This window comes from Lobosporangium transversale, assembly GCF_002105155.1.
Source record: "Lobosporangium transversale strain NRRL 3116 chromosome Unknown BCR41scaffold_36, whole genome shotgun sequence".
In the NCBI taxonomy this organism is placed as follows: domain Eukaryota; kingdom Fungi; phylum Mortierellomycota; class Mortierellomycetes; order Mortierellales; family Mortierellaceae; genus Lobosporangium; species Lobosporangium transversale.
In genome coordinates, this window is record NW_019029014.1 from 344,763 (window position 1) to 362,807 (window position 18,045).

The window sequence follows — 18,045 nt, forward strand, 5'->3', positions numbered from 1 at the left end:
ATGGGGTTCGAAGTTATAGCCGAGCCCTTGTTGCCATGGCTCCTTGAGGATGGCGATGACTTCAGGTCTTTCACTGCTGTCGGTGTCCGCAGTCCGCTATTAGATGTCTTCTTTGAGTGATCCGATGCATACATTAAAGGAGCATTGTTTAAAGCAACGCCTGAGTTGGTAGCTGCCCGCGTAGACGCTGACGTTGACGAAGGTTTTGATTGCTTAGGCGTCATTGAATCCATGTAGATCATGCCAGGAACAGGCTCGCCATTATGCTCAGTAGCCGTTGATCGTCTGTGATTTAATCCAATAAGAACACCACTTGATAAGCTCCTATTAGGCTTCACCTTGTGAGTACTGTTACCATTCGTCGCTGTTGAAGTAGGTTCCGTTGAACTGGGGATGCTAGAAAGGGCCGATTCACTGATTCTAGGTGAATCCGTGTCAACAACGCCACCACCGCCTCTGATAGTTTTGACGTCCATGTTTGCTGCCGATGGTACATTCAAGTGCGAGCTAGGTAATGAAGCTGTCGGAGGGACTGTTCCCTTGCGCCCACCAGATGGACTAGGGATCTTTGATCCTGCTACCTTTGAGGCGATAGGAGAAGGTGCGATCGTAGTTCTAGATGTGCCCGTCATGTACATCGGTGGAAGAATGGCTGACATCGGCTTTGCTTTTGGTGGATCCATAGCCGAGAGAGTCTAAGTAGGAGAAATTAGTAGGATGTTTAGTTTTGATTCGTTTAAAACAAAAACAAAAAAAAAAAAAAAAAAAAAGTCAAAAAACTTGCCTTTCCACGTTTACGACTGGAACCACTTGTAGACATGGTGGTAATTATAGAATTCCGATCTTTAGTTCCTACAGTAGTGCCACTATATACCGATCCGTTTAAACGATTGGAAGGGTTCCCGTCGAACACAATGCTTCGACGGTGGGGGCCAATCATGTTACCAGAAGATGGATGTCGTACATGGACGCTTGGTGTTGAGATTTCTGGCTGTATTATAGGCGGTACCACAAGATTACCATTCATCTGCTCCTTAAACTCGAGCCCGCTCAAGTGCTTCGTGATATCCGCTACAGGAACAGGTACAGGCTCTCCTATCCAAGATTGGAACTCGCCCGATTGGTTGCTGGGTGTAGAAGATGATGAGGAGTACTGTATGTCAGCGTTTCGTACAAAGCTAGAGTGGGCCATTTGGCTGGTACTATTTGAAGCCGGTGTCCGTGATCCGGAGTGTGGAGTAGGAGAGGATCGAGTGCCAGCCGCAGTTGGTGTTGTTGGAATACTATCTCTAGACCTTGCTCTTGGAGATATACCTTTGATATTGGCATTGTGTGGCGATGCTGTCCTAGAGTGATTTTTAGTTGATCTCCTTGGCTCGTCTTGGTAATTAGAGAAATTAGTATTACTATTTCCGTCAGTGTTTTGGAGGGCGGCGTAAAAACTTTCTCGCTTATGTTTTTCACGGTTACTGCGGTCTCGTGGCTTGAGCTGAGTGAGGTATTCCTGCTCATTAATTCCCAAGGCTTGCTCATCTATATCCAGTGCTTCATGCGATCGCATCGGATGGTCGTGTGAGTGGAGATGGATATCATTACTAGCTAGTAGGTTGTTTAAGTCTGTTGAGCCACTGATGTGATCCGTCATAGTTCGTGGTTGTACTGTGCTGAAAGATTCCAAGCGTTTGTAGGGATCACGGTTTGAGCTGACTTTGGATGGTGATCCGTAAGGCGATGACATGGACATATGATCTTTAGATATTGTGTGAGGTATAGGACCCGAGTTGAACGACTTTTTACGGTAGTGGCTGGAGACTGGAGGAGACGAAGGTAGGGTATGGATGGTCTTCTGTGCTGGAAGTCCTGAGCTGCTTCGTTCAGTTGTCAATGGCGAGCCGTTCGAGATAGATGTGGTGGGAGGAGTCATAGATGGGTTTGGTGACATGGGTATATTCGATCTATTTCAGGATATGTTCCGAAGGCGAATAAAAAAAAAAGGGAGAAGAGAGAAAAGGATAAAGGAAGATAATTAATATCTTTTGCATGTTTGATGTCAAGTTGAGATGATTTTTTATGTCTTGCCACTGACATTAAGGAGGGGAGAAAGGCTCGTTAGGAAGTGGCCGCGTGTGCACCGCGTGCGAACTTGCAGCTGCAGCCTTACACTATCCACCTCAACCCATCACTATCAGCATGACCTTCATTAGAAGAGACAGCTTCATTTTCCGCAAGGAGGACAGAGATTCCTGTCTGTCACACAAGAGGGGAAAAAAAAGGGACATCGGTGGGAGTTCTGGGTTGGTCAATTTGTCCAATCCATCATTAACATTTTTTTTTTTTTGTTGCGCCCACATGAGCAGAGGAGCATGTATTAAGCATCTTGAAGAGCAGCGAACAGTGCTCAATGCCCAGTGCTCAGAGCAAAATGTTTCCATAGCCTTAACAAAGCAGATATGCCTTAGTGTATATAATAAAAATAAATCTATTACATCTTTCCTTACCCCAAGTTCTGTCCACTGTGATGAGAAGAGACAGGTGTCCTGTATTGTGCAATATCCATGTATGTGGCAGTATGGGACTGATGTTGTTGTTGATTTTGGTGCAAAAAGCCTAGTTGATGTTGCTGGAACGTCTCCTGAAGATGGGTTGGGTACTGCTCATGCGAATATGTCTGGCGTCTCTGTTGCTGATGATGTTGTTGATGTTGCAGCTGTTGTTGTTGATGGAGATGTAATTCGTGGAAGCTCTGACGGGATTGTAGCTGTTTTTTGTGGATCTGTTGATTCTGTTGCTGAAGAAGAAGTTGTGCTTGATGTTGCTCCCAAGAATCTGGCACCTGTGGAAGAGTAGTGGATCTCGGCTTTGCAGACAAGAAAGGTTGTTGCTGATTACCGTTGTTGATGATGATTTCTAAGAAAAGGAAGCGGAAGAAGCAAGAAGCAGGGTCGAAGAGAGTGATATCGGTGCGTTTGTTAATCAAAGGCTCTTGTAGTTGGTAAAATAAAAAAAAAAAAAAAAAAAAAAAAAAGAGGAGGTAACAAAGGAAAAAATGAAAGACTGAATGAATCTTGTTTTAAAAATAATAGTGAGAGCTCTTCTCTCTCATACTATCCAAATGTATTTGAATATCCATCTGATCTAAACAACGCAGTATGCTTAAGTCAAGCACTTTGCTGAGGATTGAGAGGAGCTTCAGTGAAGACTGATCAAAAATATCGTCAACAATAGCTGGAGCAATCGTCCAGAGTGTTATGGATGGGGAGAGTGGGATAAAGTGACAATGAAATACATGGATTGAGGTGGGAGAATGTGTGTATGAATGTGTTTGATGGATAGTGTGTGTGAATTATGATTAGGTCTTGAGTGCAAAAAAGAGGACCGAGTGTAGATATTGCATTAATGTGGATCCAAAACAAAAAGGTTATTGATGTTATTGACCCATAATCGAGATTGCGCATCGTTGTGTTTATTACAGCACCGCCACTGTCTTCATTACACTTGTTTCCTCTTTTGAGCGTCCATTCCATCCCATGCAAAAGAAAAATATCCCTGTCGTACAAACTCTCTCCCTTTGCCTTTAAAACTATTACCGCCTCTTGTCTTTTTTTTTTTTTTTTTTTTTTTTTTTTCAATTCATGTCTCCCTTTCCCGATTTTTACACAGTTTTCACCATTCATATCATTAAAAGATCCCTTGTACTGATAAAAACGTAACCAATATATATGTAACAACCAAGTCCTGCCCTGCATTCTTCCCAATTATACAACCAATTACAGGTATTATCTTTAGCCCTGCAATTTCCCTTGTCTCTTTTATCTCCCAGTGGCCTCTTGTAATTTTTTTTTTTAAAAAAACAAACTTCTACCCGACCCGCATATGTTTTTCTTTTTCTTTGTTTGATTCATGTATGATCTTCCCGACATCTGGTATGAATCAAACCATCTTCCTGCACCACTCCATGATAAACCAATCTGGGAAAAAAGCTCATGGTCCAGTGGACTCTGTGAATAAAATAAAATAAATAAAATAAAAAAACGCACCGGCCGTTTTTTTTTTGCTAATCAAAAAGCATGCGCGGTAGAAAAATGTCCCATGTTGTTTGGATGAATAAGGCTAGTTTGTTCACTGTTTCGCTTTGTTTCTCTCGCACTTTTTTTTTTTTTTTTTTTTTTTTTTTTTTCGTGCGTCCTTGCTGTGCTTATTTTTTTTTTTTTTTTTTTTTTTTTTTCCTCTTACAACACATGTAGCCAAACACCAAATGAATAATATAGAACTGAAAAAAAACGTGTTTTTTGGGGCTTGTGGGATCGTGCAGACGGACATACAAGACCATTGAGTAACAATAATAAGAATTAAGTAATCGACAGTAATCCCAATTCTGATTGTATGATTGAGTGGCTGATCGTATGTCATTTTTACCAGCAAAGGGAAAGAATGACCAAGAAAGTTTAGAGTAAAATAAGAAAATTAAAAAAAAAATCAAATGGATCAAATTGTCAAGTTACTTACGGTTATAGACCTGCCCTGCTCCTCCTCCCGTTATTCCCAAGTCCGCTCCAAAATCATGTGCAGCCAGACTCTTGGGTCGTGTTCGGGGAGTTGTTGCCGTCAGGTCGGGAACATTATTCAGAGCATTTCCCATCACATCTGGAAGATCCTGATAGTACTGCTGCTGATAACTGAATGACCCGTGCCGACTGTTCGGGGCAGTGTTGTAATGCTGAAAATAATTTTGGTTAGGCTGTTGCTGCTGCGGTTTGGATACAGAGTATTCTTGGAACGAAAACTGCTGTGCAGTCTCTTCCATACTTGTTGGTGGATTGAATCCATAGGCAGCTACTTCTTGTCCCTGAACCTGTTCGTGTAAAAGAGTTGGTGTTTGTCCGGTCGAGGGGATTTGAGCATAGAATGGTAAAGGGGATTGGGATGTAGAGACCGGCTTTACAGGCCCAAAGGAGGGTGCAGACATAATCGGTGGAGACGAGTACGAAGCATTTGAGGTTTTACGAAGTGGTAGAGGTTGTTGTTTAGAAGGAGAGGGGTGATTTGAGCTGTCCAGAATTGGAGTCATAGATCTGTCCAACTCCATGTCTATATCTTCTTGATACTGGTCAATATTCCCTAATTGTTGTTGCTGTTGTTGTTGCTGGGGATGGGAGTGGTATTGGCTGTGACGACGGTGGTGAGCCTGATATGATTCAACATGGTATTGTCGTTCTTGTTGTAAGAAGATTGGTTGAGATGCTATATGCAGCTGTTGTGGTTGTTGATGATACGGGTCAATCTGATGTTGGTGTTGATAAAAGGGTGCGGAAGAGGAAGAGGAAGATGGATGTAAGGACGATCTTTTGTTCGAGTACGAATCAGGAGCCGAAGTCAGTTCTCCCGTTGCGAAGGAGGTCACTGTCGCCTGGAAGGGCTGATGTTGATACTCATACTCCATTGATTGACGAGCCAACTTTTTTTATTTTTTTTTTATTTTTATGAAAAATAAGAAAGATATTAAAATAAAATAAAAAAGAGAGAGAGAAAGAGAAAGAGCCGACGAGGCTTGAAAGGAAGTGAAGAACGAAGGGGTATGAGAAAGAGATATAGAAAAAGGAAAAAAAAAAAAAAAAAAAAAAAAAAGAGCGAGAGAGGAAGAGGGAGAGAGGAAGAGGAAGAGAGGAAGAGGAAGAGAGGAGAGGAAGAGAAGGTAAGTGAGAATAAGGAAATGAGAATGAAGAGAATGGATGGAATGGAGGAATGGAGGAATGGAGGAGGAGAACAGCCCTTCTTTGTCAAAGGAAAAGGAGCAAGAAGAAGGAAAGAAGAGGTTTTATGAGGAGTGCCGTAGGGAATTGATGAATAACTTTGTTTGTTCCAACATGTGCAGTAATCCATTCAGTCGTTTATTCGAGAGAATAAGCCTGTCCACTGAACGGGAAAGGGACAAAGAAAAATGGCGGGAAAGTGGGACGAAAAAAAAAAATGAATGAGCCAAAATGTGGGCCTAACAAAAAAAAAAAGGTTATACCCAAATGATTAAGGAAAGCCAAAAAAAAAAAAAAAAAAAAAAGGAGATAAAAAGTAAAGCATTGTTGCAAAGCATTGTTGCAAGGCATTTGTTACAAAGTTGCATAGCAAGTAAATCTCGCTTACTTCAATCGGTTAATGTCTGATTTCCCCATTGGGTTCAGTTGTAGCCAAACGCTGCGCGTATTGAGAGCGCGTTTATTTTATTTTGTTTTTCTACCCAGTGGTTTATATCTCTACTTTTGAACGACATTCAATTGTTAATTACTTTTGAGCAAAAAAAAAAAAAAAAAAAAAAAGTGCGCCCAAATATATCAACAGAGAACTAGAATTAAATACCGTCATCTTCCTACTACCGCCACCATAAGGCATCGCCATATTCTTTAAGCAAAATAAAATAAATAAATAATAGATGGAAAAAAGGTTACCAATATGACTCGTTGATGGGATAAATAAAAAAGCTTTCGCAATGCAATGCAATGCACTGATGACTCCTCCCGCTGCATGCAATCAAAAAAAAAAAAAAAAAAAAAAAACATGAACCCAAGGGAGAAAGAAAGAGAAGGGAACGGGGCGCAATGGAGCCCTACTGGGAGTATCAGGGAAGCCTTCAACCAAAAGCAAAAAAAAAAAAAAAAAAAAAAAAATAACGCACACGCGTTTTCTTAACATTAATAACGGTAGTGCCTGAGCTTTAGTCTTGATTTTGGAGTCAAAGTATGACAAACTATGGAATGCGTTTCATTTAGACACACATCCACATCCACCACAAAGAAAACCACAGCATCTATCAATTTCATCGACAAGTGCACTTTATTTTTTACCATTGTCAATCTACAAGAGCCGACGGACAGCTACTCGGACTTTTTCTTTCTTTCTTTTTATTTATTTATTTTATTTTTTTATTATTCTTTTTAGAAAGAATACAATTGCATCGGTCATAGCACATGGTCATTTTGTGTTTGTTATTCATGAGCTGGAATTAACCAATTGATCTCATAACGGATCTCCTTTCCTTCTGTTCCCAATCTTTATGCTGATGTTGCTATTGCTAATGAATATTGACACTTGCTTACACATACACACACAAACATCTTCTGTTGATCAGCAGACAAGTACAAAATAGGCCTGATCGACCGCTTGATGATTTCAATAAACAGATGTTAGAGATAAAGAAAGGGAGATTCACCCCCTTTTTGTTTTGAGATTGAAGGTAACAGCAACAATGAAAAAACATAAACAGGCTAGGCGTAGAAGAAAAGAACTGTTGTTCGGTCCTCTTAGTTAAAACAATCCTTTTTTTTTATTTTTATTTTTTTTTATTTTTTTTAAGAGCATTGAACTAGAAAACAAGGTTAATTGCATCATGATCAATAATGGGGGCATGGGCGCACACACACCCAATTGCTCATTCATTTATCATAACAACGCTTACACACATTTTTTATATTTCCCATTTCTGTTTCCGATCATCCATATCCAACGTGGATCATTTTGCTTTCGTAAAGCACGTGTCCCATGTTCAGGGGGGAAGGTTAGAGAATCTAGCGCATTTCTCTGAACCTGTAAATTGTACAATCATCTATAGACGCAGCAGCCGGTTGTTGCTATTCTAACGCTTTCAATCCCTTTCCTGCTCATCTCCATCCAGTTATAATGCTGTCGAGACTTGCAATCGGTCTAAAAGAGCAAATTCTTTATTTTTTGTCCGCTGCATCTACAGGCTCATCATAAACGGTGTGGTTGGCGAGGTATGTCCATTCATTTTAGGCAAGCAAATTATACACAACATTGCAAATTAGATCAAGTCTTGATGTCATTTATTCTGTCTCCTTTTCCGTCGTTTCATTCTTTCATCCACCGCTGCTCTCTCTCTTTCTCTCTTTTTTTTTTTTTTTTTTGCTTTATTGCCTACCCTAGAGATTTTAATTCTTCAGTACGTTGATAATGTAACTCTGTTCATGCTTCCAAGTCATGGGGTTTTTCATATTCTAAACTGACATTTCTATTAGTTGAAAAGTAACCTCTTTAGCTATCAGTGTCGATGGATTCAATTTCATTCCAAGTATTCAGGCTTTTTTTTTTTTTTTTTTTTTTTTTTTTACAGGCTAGCCTGTACCTGCTGAACTGGCTCCCAGACAACATCCGATAATTCTATAGTAGTATCGAGCCCTCCTGCCCTTCGAACCTTACCATCCTGCTCTAGTTTCTTGAGGTGCAGTAGAACCTGGTGTTCCGCTGCTGCATGTAGATAGACCGGATATACCTTATAGATAACCGAAACAATCTGCAATGCAGTCTTACCAATACCTGCTACCTCCAAAGACGTCGTTGTAGTTGTTGTATCAGCATTAGCATCAGTACTGGTATAGTCATTATCACCATCACTCTTCGGAATAGGATTCGACAACACCTTCAAAATATCCCTTTCCCGTTCAAGACGATGATTAATATACTCTCGAATCTTGGCCGGACCATCTTCAACCACCGGTCCATGTCCAGGATAGATCTTAAAGGCTGGTTCCTGTTGCTGGCCCTCTCCACTTGCTTGTCCGAGAGTCAATTGCTTCTCCAGTGATTTCATATACTTGCTCAAATCCTCAAACACAGCCGAACCTTGACCCAAAACACAATCCGCTGTAAACAGCGTGTTCTCCTCTTTCAACCAGAAACTGCAGTGATCCGACGTATGGCCTGGTGTATGTAAAGTTACCAACGTTGTCTGGTCATCCACTTTAAACTCTTGTTGGTCCTGAAGGCCTTCAAACTGTGTTTCGGGATCATCATGCTCTGGATCTGGGAATTTGTACACGATCGGTAAGGTTGCTCCCTCTTCGGCTGTTAAATCATTGAGTTGGATATTACGTGAAGCCAAGAACTTCATCACCTCAGGAATACCACCCACATGGTCATGGTGCCAATGTGAACAGATAACTTTGGATATGGTAGCGTCACCAAGGTCTTTCTTAAGAGCGCTTTGCAATAGAGGGATGTACTCCGAGACGCCCTCACCTGTATCAAGGAGGACTTTGCGTGGACCTTTCCCAATCAAGTACGTGTTCGTTCCTAAAAAAAAAGTTATAAAAGTCAAACTGGAGTGTTCTGAGGTTTTTTTTTTTTTTTTTTTTTTTTTTCTTTTTCCAGCTTGCCAGGAACTGCTGTTTACCCTGCAATGTGAATTTGCCAGGATTTAGTCCTAGGACTCGAATCACTCTTTCTGAGAGACGTGCAATGTTGGGAAGTTTCTCGAGGGTCTCCATTTCTTTGACTTTCTTTTGTGTATTACAATTGTGAATGAGAAATGGAGAGGGGACACATTAAAAAAACATTTACAATCAATTGGGCCGCGAGCGGCTTTGCGTAACGCACGTTCGTTCGCTGACCAAGCCGGGGCTAAATCGAACTTCTACCAGACAAATAAATTTATGGAATCGGCTCCGATGGCTCTTTATCTCGCCAACCGAGACGTCAGTGACAGCATTGCCACAGAACAGGGGAGAATGTTTGCCGAGCGCAGTAATCAAATTCATCTTTTTTTTTTTTTTTTTTTTTTTCCTTTTTTCTGAAGATTTATGGCTTTACACCATGGAAATGATAAAGGGGAAAATAGACTATGATACAGCAAAAAAAATAAAATAAAAAATACAAACAGATCTTCTAATACGTCTGAGAATTCAAAACCTCGCATTATTCGATTAACTCTTGGTATACACCTTGACAATAGAATCGGCACCTCCAGTGGCCAATAAGCCAGGCACAGTTGTATGATACTTGACGCTCGTTACTCCCTCATCACTCTTCCTTCGGTGGCCTGTAAACTCTTGGAGACAAGAACGACCCGATGATGCGATATCCCACAATCGCACAGATCCATCATGTCCACCAGAACATAGCACTAATCCAGAGGGATCAATGTCGAGTGAAGAGACCGCATCCAAATGCGATAGCATCGAAAACGAGCACGAGCCCGAGTTGATGTCAAAAAATCGAATATATCGGTCTTCGTGTCCCGAGATCACAACTGGCATAGTCGGATGGCACACAAGCTTGTTGATCTGTGTCGCTGTTGTACCATCTTTGGAAATCCCAAAAAAAAAAAAAAAAAAAAAAAAAATCAGTACAGCATGTAATGGTTGGCCCACCTATAACGAACAAGCACTTTTTCTCCTTATAATTCAGTACCATAGGATTCATCACTCTTGAGAGCCAAAATAGTTTTGCCGCTTTCAATATCAAACAATTTAACCACCGCATTCGAGTAGCTCACCACCATCTTAGTCAAATCTGTGGGGCAGAAATCGAGACCTGTGGGGGTCGGTAACTTTGTCAGACCAGATGTGTAAGTCGTTGGATCTGATGATTCCAAACCATTGTAACCCCATGATGATCGTAATGGAGATCCTTTCGTCTCTGTATCCCAGACCTTAAGTGTGCCATCAGCAGAGATAGAGGCAAGTAGCTGTGACGATGAGATTGATAGTGGAAAAAGTTTGATGTCCCAAACTGTATCCGTATGTCCAATGAATGATGACATAGTCAATGTAGGATCTAATTAAATGGACCAATATTTAATAAAATACTTTTTAAAATCATGGTAATAGAGTAATGATGGTAATGGAACTAGTAATAATAAACCACATGTACACAAATGAAGAGATTGTGGATTTAAGCTCACCTTGGCGTGCATAGGTATTTTTGTCCATAGATACCAGCCTCCATGATCGCACAGTCGAGTCCATACTGGCAGAGAAGCACTTGTTCTGATCTGCTGAGATAGCGACGGCAGTGATGGGTTTTATATGTCCACGATAGGTATGAACAGCTTCTACTTCACCATTTAAAGGCCTAAAGAAACATTGTATGAAATAACGATCAAAAAGCTTAATAATCAAGCCGTTCAACTACATCTTCAGCCATACTAACGTAAGATTACCTCTTTGACTCTTTGAGAGCCGATTCAAGATTCCAATACTTCATGGTGCCGTCTTCAGAACCTGATAGTAGGGCCTTATCTTTGGGATGGAACGCAATCGAGCGCACTACATCCAAATGCCTGAAAATACACAGTGAGATAAAATTATGTATAAAATAATTAATTAAAGAACTTTAAAGAATACGACCGCGTTTTTCATAGAGTCAGAATTAAACTTGCCTGCGCAGAGTAATTTTTGGTCTCCAAAGAATGGGCTCATCAAGCACGTTACTTGCTGACTTGGTGGCACCACCATTTCCTAAACTCTCTGCTTCCGAAACATTTAGAGATGCTAGTTCATCTTGGACTAGAAAACCAGTGACACAATTCATATGCAATGGATAAGTTATCGCGAATGCAAATGGCTTCTATGACTACAAATAGTAGAAAAATAAAATAAACGTCCTCCCTTACTTTTTTTCTTGTATGGTCCGTTCTTCACAGCTACTTCCTCTTGTGTTGACTTGTCCCATTCCCATCCCTTCACCATTCTGCTCAATTGTTCGGAGGTGATATTATATTTGTCTTGTATATCCTTACTCTAAAAAAAAATAGGCATTAGCTTCAGAGAAATTATCTGACAGCCAACATTTGTAATTTCAAGTTAGAAAAGTGAGTAAACGAGCTCTAACTCACCAATTGGTCAACATTTTCAGACTTTTCAGATTTTTTTTTCTCGTTGATACTCTGATTCAACTGATTGCCGGCTTTCTGCAAGTCTGCACGCCATTGTTCGCTCGAAAGAGGAGCGTGCATGACAGTGACAGCTTCATCACACTGGAATGCCTCCAGTCCAGTCGGATGTCTCTCGTTCTCATCTGCCGCATTGATAGTAGTATCGCTGGTCTTTCTTGGCTTATTACTGGCTACAAGCATACTGTCTTTCGTTGTTGATGTCAAACTGGTTATGTTTTCTGAGTTTTGGTGAGATGGAAACTGTTGCTGCCTCAAAGTGGTTTGGTTGCTGTTATCATCATCCAATGACCCTGCGATATTTGTGGAGTCGGGATAGAGAGGAGGGCTTTCTATCGCAGGTTTAGCCTTGGAAAATGACTGAAGTGTATTAATGGGGACAGAGTTGGACCTGGGTAACGGCGGAGGAACTACGGTGCTTGCTGTTCCAGCAGCAACATGGATTAAAGAGTTTGAAGTTGTAGGGAAAAAGTCACTGTGTCTGTTTTTGCCTCCTCCACCTCGCATACCATTATAGCCCACAGCACTAGCTCGCTTCTCCAATTCATGGCGCACGAGTCGGTTCTGAGCAAGAGCTGGAGGCTGAGCAAGAGCTGAAGGCATCCCCATGGCAATAGATTGAGGCACCGATGAAGTCAAGTAACTTATTTCCTGAAGGCAACTTTTTTTTTTTTTTTTTTTTTTTTTTTTAAAAAAAAAAAAAAAGAAAGAAAAGAAAAGATCAATAACTCCACCGCTTGCTATTTGTTATTCGTGTTCATGATACTAAGAAAAGATTTTTAAGCTTACATCCTCAAAAACTCTCTGCTCTTGGCTCTTCCAACTGGATCCGGGGCTGAGGTGGGACTCACTTGGGTCATATTAACACCAGATACACTGTAGGTTGACACTCTATTCTGCGTCTTGGTATTGCTGCCATTAATGTTGTTGCTATTATTGCTATTATTGTTGACATGACTGTTGAGAGCTTCAGAATTGGAGTAGTTGTTATTGGCTTGGTTAGTCTCTACTAGTAATATATTCAAATGGTTACATTTAGCAAATCAATTGATCGATCGAAGGCACAAAGTTGTAGGCCTTTTGTCAGCAAATAAAAAAGACATTATGAGCCTTGAGCCTAAATTGCGACGTCCAGAGGTTTTGCAACATTAACAATCCACTAATAAACAGACAGCTGTTGTCGTTTAACTTACGCGGCACATCAAGGACAGTGTTTGCTGTTCCTTTAACTACACCAGCGGCGTTACTCAGTTCTATATACTTGCTCCTACAGTCAGACCAAAGATTGGTTAGACAGGGTTTATGAAAAATTATTTGAGCTCGTAGAAGCTTAAAAACAAAAAACTGCTGCTTACCTCTCTTGTCGGAGGGCGTACTCCAACATCTTGACACGCTTCATAAGATCCACCTTTGTATTATCAACACCACGTTTTTCACCTTCAAGGAATGCAATTCGGGCCTATAGTGTCATTGAAGGATTGCGCAGTTGAGGGATGCAGTCAGGAGAAAATGACAGGGAATGTATCCGCATTAGCATTCAGTGTCATGAGAGATACAGCTATCCCATATATCTTGCAGAAAACTAGCCAATCGAGTTGTTATTCAAGGCCATGATAATTTTAGAGGGATAAAAAACGCATTGTAAAAATAAAAAAAATCCGAGAAGTAGTGTTGTAGTAGATCGTATTGTTGTTTATCTATGAATCCCAAAACAGTGTCCATTTTACCTTCATCTCTGCTTTCTCAATATCCCATTCATTTCTGTCACGCTCAAAACGACGCCATTCTGACTGTAGGTACTGCAGTACGCTCGGAAACGCATACTCGGCTACAGTCGGCGCTTGCGGAGCAAACGATTGGAACTGATGCATGGCTGGAGCCTATTCTTCTATGGCTATGCTTTTCCTGATGTGTAGGAATAAAGACGTCGCTGTCAATTTCCTTTCGTTTCGTTATTAGTCACTGCTACTACTGCAATTGACATTTTACGTCAAAGAGATTTAGGGCATAAAGAATGGAAAAAAATGTGAGATTCTGAATCTATATAGAGCCGCAGTAACAACTAATTCAGCTCCTTGTTTGCAACAAGCACTACCTGAAATCTTGACGGATGAGCAAGAAAAAGAGAACCTATTACACAGAGAGTATCGGTAATGAGAAATGAACGAGATTGAATGATGTCCAAGGCCTCGCATGAGTCAGTGCCTGTGTTCAAAAGTGACTAATCCTGTCATTCACAGGAATCACAAACAGTCAATGCCCTCTGTTCCAGACTTTCATTGTTCAACTTCTTTTCTATAACGAACTTGAACAACACCAACGGCTATCACTTACGCCACTCTATGACGCTACGTCTACAGTAGACGAGTGTTTGACAATGCTTGACAGAACGTTGACCAAATGAAGAATTAATGTTGATCCAGAGAGGTATTTACAATTCAATGAAGCGCAGGAAGGGGAAAAAAATGAAAGTGAGGAGAGAAAGGCTGTCCCACTTTTTGCTGGTCTTGCTGTCTGTTCATCAGAACCTCAAGCAAGGCATTTGGACCTGTGTTTTAAAGTGTCAGGAACACGCTCTATTTTTTCACCTGACCCATGGAAAGGAGAGCCTGCTGCCTTGAAGATGGACACTCCTTTATTTTAAACTTGCATATATTTCTGCAATGTCATTCGGATATTAAGTTGCGCTTGGGCCAACTTTGGTGCTAGTGGCACCAAGACACATTTCATTCAAGAGCATTTATCTTTTTATTCCATGTTACATTATAATTCATTCACAGTTTGGCCCTGCCACCGGCAATACGCTGATATTCTTCATTTCTGAAAGGTCTGTAGTGGTGACCATCCAGCCACAGCATCTCGTCCTTGATTATACTGGGGTTGATACCCTCATTGACCAACTCCACTTTGCGTTGCTTAAATGTTCCTGTGATTTCCATCTGAGATTTTTTTCGGATGAAAATAGGAACAGAGTACCGTGGTAAGTTTTTCAATGCATGTTCTGCAAACTTGTCCCAGTCCATCGTCTCCTTAGCAACAATCGCTGCCATGCCGGCGCGACCATCGTAGCCAGGAACTTGGACGCCATAGACGTTGACTTCGAGACAATCTGGGTGCGCTGAAAGTACTTCAGACACCTCAGCCGTCGAGACATTCTCAGATTTCCAGCGGAACGTGTCACCCACGCGGTCACCAAAATAATAGTAGCCGTCAGCATCGCGACTCAGGATATCACCCGTGCGGAAGTAGACATCCCCTGTCATTAGAAACAACAACCAAGTAGATGTCAATATCGAGATAGGAGCACAACAAAGTTTAATCCGAACAGTTGTCGATTGACATACCAGATTTAAAAACGTCTTTAGCAATCTTCTTGTTAGTTGCATCCTTGTTATTATGATAACCACGAAAGTCCTTGATAGGACTGCTTGCATCTATTACGCATAATAATTCTCCTGGTTCACCAGGTCGGCATTCAATACAACGTCCGTTCTTGTCCCGAACCAATTCCTCTGTCTCGATGTCAAACTTGGCAATCTTTAAGCCAGGAAGAAGTAGACTAGCAAGAGGGCCATGGAATCCAACCGCACCTACTCCATTAGGCCCAGTATTGTAGTTATTCAATGCTCCTGTGCCCTCGGTCGAAGCATACCACTCAAAGATCACAGGGATACCGTAGCGTTCCCTAAACCGGTTCCAAACATCAGGGCGCATGCCGTTACCATGTGCCAGCCGGACCGAATGCATTTTGTCTAATGGAGACTCTGGCAAATTTACCAAGTATCTACAAATCTCTCCGATATACTGGATTACAGTAACATTGTTGGCACGGCAATCATCCCAGAATCTAGTTGCTGAGAATTTTCGGGCCAGAATTATAGTTCCACCGACCGACCAGGTGACGCCCACTCCTAGAACCGCCGCTGAACTATGATACAGGGGCATACAAACATAGAAACGATCTTTGTCGGTAAAATTGCCGAACCTTTCAAAGAATAATGCCCCCACTAGTAAGAGTAACATGAAGAAAAACTCGTTAGGCTACTACATCCACAAGAGAAACGATCTTATAATGTTTGGTTCAGTTGTATCAGATGATAATTAGTTGCTCCTTACTATCAGCGCGGGCATGTGAGAACCGTCCAGCCTTGGGTAGGCCCGTAGTTCCCGAAGTATAAATGAGCATTGCAATATCATCGGCCTTCATCTTATGAGGAAGATGTTTAGGTGTATCCGCATCGGAGACCGAGGTAAGGTCAATTGGCATCGCGAAATCAACGTGTCCCATCTCACCACAAGTATAGATCGTAAAGCCCATTTGTAGAATTTCGTCTAGTGATTCAGCAACAGGCGCTGTCAACTCTGTATCCAAGATGAGCATTGAGGACGTGGCGGTGCGGAGTGAGTGAGTGAGGGGCTTGCCCGAAAGATTGGTGTTGATGAACGCACCACATGCACCAATCTTCATGATACCGAGCCAGCAAAAGAGGAACTCAGGTTTGTTGTTCATCATAAGTGATACAATGTCCCCACGCTTTACGCCTTTGGATAGCAACCAGTTGCCAACTTTATTAGAAGCTGTAGATGTTAGAAGGGCACGAATGGGTTTAAAAGAAATACGAAGGAATAGTATTAATGTCAGTTGGCTTTTAACAACAGTTCGTTAAGGTGGCACGCAGGGTGCGTGGAATGTAGCCTTGAATAACTCTGATGATAGAAGGCCTACTTTCGTATATACCATCTCTAAAACCTAAAAAGACACTTCCATATATAAAATATATATATATAAAAGCATCCTAGAGCAACAGAGCAACATTTGCTACTCACCAAGATGGACATCACGAAATGAGTAGGATTTGCCTTCAAACACCAAGGCTTCGCGGTTCGGATACTTGCGATAGCTCTCTTCAAAGCGATAGCTCAAGTTGATTTTCCCTTGCTTCTCAAGGGTGGCAAATGCTCGTTGCATCCCTATTGCACTCTTGAGCATTTTAGCATCTTGGGGAAGCGACAGCTTGGCGCTCACATACATGGCCACGGGCACAGCGGCAGCAACAAGAGGGAGGGCTGGCATGGTAGAAGATTAGGGCCAGTCAATGAGTAAAAAAAAAAAAAAAATGTAGTAATGCAGTGTGAGACTAAGGATTTCAAAAGGTAGTACATGAATGCATTCTTACATCCAATACTCACCGGCCATAAAGAAGTTTGTAAAATGTATGAAGGGACTAGAGTGAGAGAAGAAAAGAAAGAGTAGAGAGGAGAGAGTGCTCTTAACAGCCTTTCTCTTCATTATCCAGTTTCAAACGATCTTTTATGATAAGGGTATTATGTCAATTTGTAATAGCTCACTGGTGGAGTTTCGTATCCGGGTTGAATTATCAGCCGGTTCTCTTTTTTCAGCTCCTTGAGGCTTGATCTTCCCCACACTTCGGGATGTTATCTGTTGGCCCATTCTGTAGTCGTATAGTAGTAGGACGTCTGTGTGCAACCATGTACATGTATATACCTTTTTTTTTTTTTTTTTTTTTTTTTTTTTTAAGTAATAATAATAATATGAAGATCTTAAAAGGTGGTCTAGCTTTAAGATACAGAATGCTATTAAGTTCTTTATTGATGAAACTGGGGAAACAGTGAGCAAAAGTGCCAAGAATGCAGAAAGGCATAAAAACACACATTTTTAGAGCAATCGTTCTTCTAAACTCGATCAGGCAAAGTGCACTTTGAAAGAGCTCTTCAAGCCGTTTCCATTGATACTCTATTATCACCCCGCCTAACCGCAAGCTAACACTCATCGGACCAGTCTTGATAGCATTGACCATGATCTTGAGTTTTTTGTCACTACGCTTCCGAATACGATTCTCGTCATCATTATCTGGATCACTCTCTATCCCAAGATCTTCGCCATCCTCATCCTCGTCCTTATCGTCTAGTCCTGCCTCTAAGTTTGCAACCAAAACATCACCATGGACCTTCAAGAAAACGCTCAAGGATAATTCTGCCAACTCAAAGCACTTCTCCATCTTCAAGGGATATTCGATTGCCTCCAAAAAGTATCTCAGTTCTGCCAAATTGTTTTCCAATGACATGCATCTGAGCTCAAAATCCATAGCAGAAGGAAATTCAGTGATTCAATATGGTCAAACATGACTGAGTGACTACTGCCTACAAGTGTAAGTGTCTAGTTTACTGGCTAGTGTTATCAACTAGGAAGAATGAATGAAACAACAACAGTTGCGCCTCTTAGAGCACAAAGCGTTCATTCACCATGCCTTTTTTCTTTTTTTTTTTGTTATTGCAACTGGAGGCTCATACCGATGCCATTTTTGGTTAGTCCATTTTGTCAATTATAAAAGGTTTATTATGTAGTA

General features: G+C 41.2%; 6 protein-coding genes across 6 annotated transcripts; 2 read left to right on the forward strand and 4 right to left on the reverse strand.

Annotated features, from left to right (window-relative positions):
• Positions 1–240: 240 nt before the first annotated feature.
• On the forward strand, positions 241–2,847 carry BCR41DRAFT_373132 (hypothetical protein; the record flags this gene model as incomplete). The annotated part of the gene is made up of 6 exons (XM_022026741.1): positions 241–283; positions 377–601; positions 772–1,351; positions 1,393–1,498; positions 1,803–1,944; positions 2,093–2,847. The coding sequence occupies 6 exons, from the start codon at positions 241–243 to the stop codon at positions 2,845–2,847; spliced, it is 1,851 nt and encodes a 616-aa protein (XP_021878614.1).
• Positions 2,848–4,561: 1,714 nt separating this feature from the next.
• On the forward strand, positions 4,562–5,484 carry BCR41DRAFT_373133 (hypothetical protein; the record flags this gene model as incomplete). The annotated part of the gene is made up of 3 exons (XM_022026742.1): positions 4,562–4,660; positions 4,738–4,812; positions 5,071–5,484. 3 exons carry the CDS (start codon positions 4,562–4,564, stop codon positions 5,482–5,484), a joined length of 588 nt encoding a protein of 195 aa, XP_021878615.1.
• Positions 5,485–7,927: 2,443 nt separating this feature from the next.
• BCR41DRAFT_381732 (beta-lactamase-like protein) lies at positions 7,928–9,464 on the reverse strand. The gene is made up of 3 exons (XM_022027322.1): positions 9,179–9,464; positions 8,132–9,078; positions 7,928–8,017 (listed from the first exon to the last, which is right to left on the reverse strand). Exons 1-3 carry the CDS (start codon positions 9,270–9,272, stop codon positions 7,997–7,999), a joined length of 1,062 nt encoding a protein of 353 aa, XP_021878616.1. The 5' UTR covers positions 9,273–9,464; the 3' UTR covers positions 7,928–7,996.
• Positions 9,465–9,624: 160 nt separating this feature from the next.
• BCR41DRAFT_143863 (WD40-repeat-containing domain protein) lies at positions 9,625–13,755 on the reverse strand. The gene is made up of 11 exons (XM_022019553.1): positions 13,405–13,755; positions 13,033–13,136; positions 12,871–12,944; positions 12,467–12,644; positions 11,621–12,338; positions 11,399–11,525; positions 11,165–11,291; positions 10,946–11,065; positions 10,688–10,857; positions 10,195–10,560; positions 9,625–10,087 (listed from the first exon to the last, which is right to left on the reverse strand). The coding sequence occupies exons 1-11, from the start codon at positions 13,546–13,548 to the stop codon at positions 9,708–9,710; spliced, it is 2,508 nt and encodes an 835-aa protein (XP_021878617.1). The 5' UTR covers positions 13,549–13,755; the 3' UTR covers positions 9,625–9,707.
• Positions 13,756–14,449: 694 nt separating this feature from the next.
• BCR41DRAFT_381735 (putative FAT1-long-chain fatty acid transporter) lies at positions 14,450–16,887 on the reverse strand (the record flags this gene model as incomplete). The annotated part of the gene is made up of 5 exons (XM_022027323.1): positions 16,868–16,887; positions 16,505–16,744; positions 15,794–16,243; positions 15,022–15,684; positions 14,450–14,933 (listed from the first exon to the last, which is right to left on the reverse strand). Exons 1-5 carry the CDS (start codon positions 16,872–16,874, stop codon positions 14,452–14,454), a joined length of 1,842 nt encoding a protein of 613 aa, XP_021878618.1. The 5' UTR covers positions 16,875–16,887.
• A 554-nt stretch (positions 16,888–17,441) lies between these two features.
• On the reverse strand, positions 17,442–17,824 carry BCR41DRAFT_410996 (hypothetical protein; the record flags this gene model as incomplete). The annotated part of the gene is made up of 1 exon (XM_022029442.1): positions 17,442–17,824. A coding segment is annotated over exon 1 (343 nt), but the record flags the coding sequence as incomplete, so codon positions are not given.
• Positions 17,825–18,045: the final 221 nt, after the last annotated feature.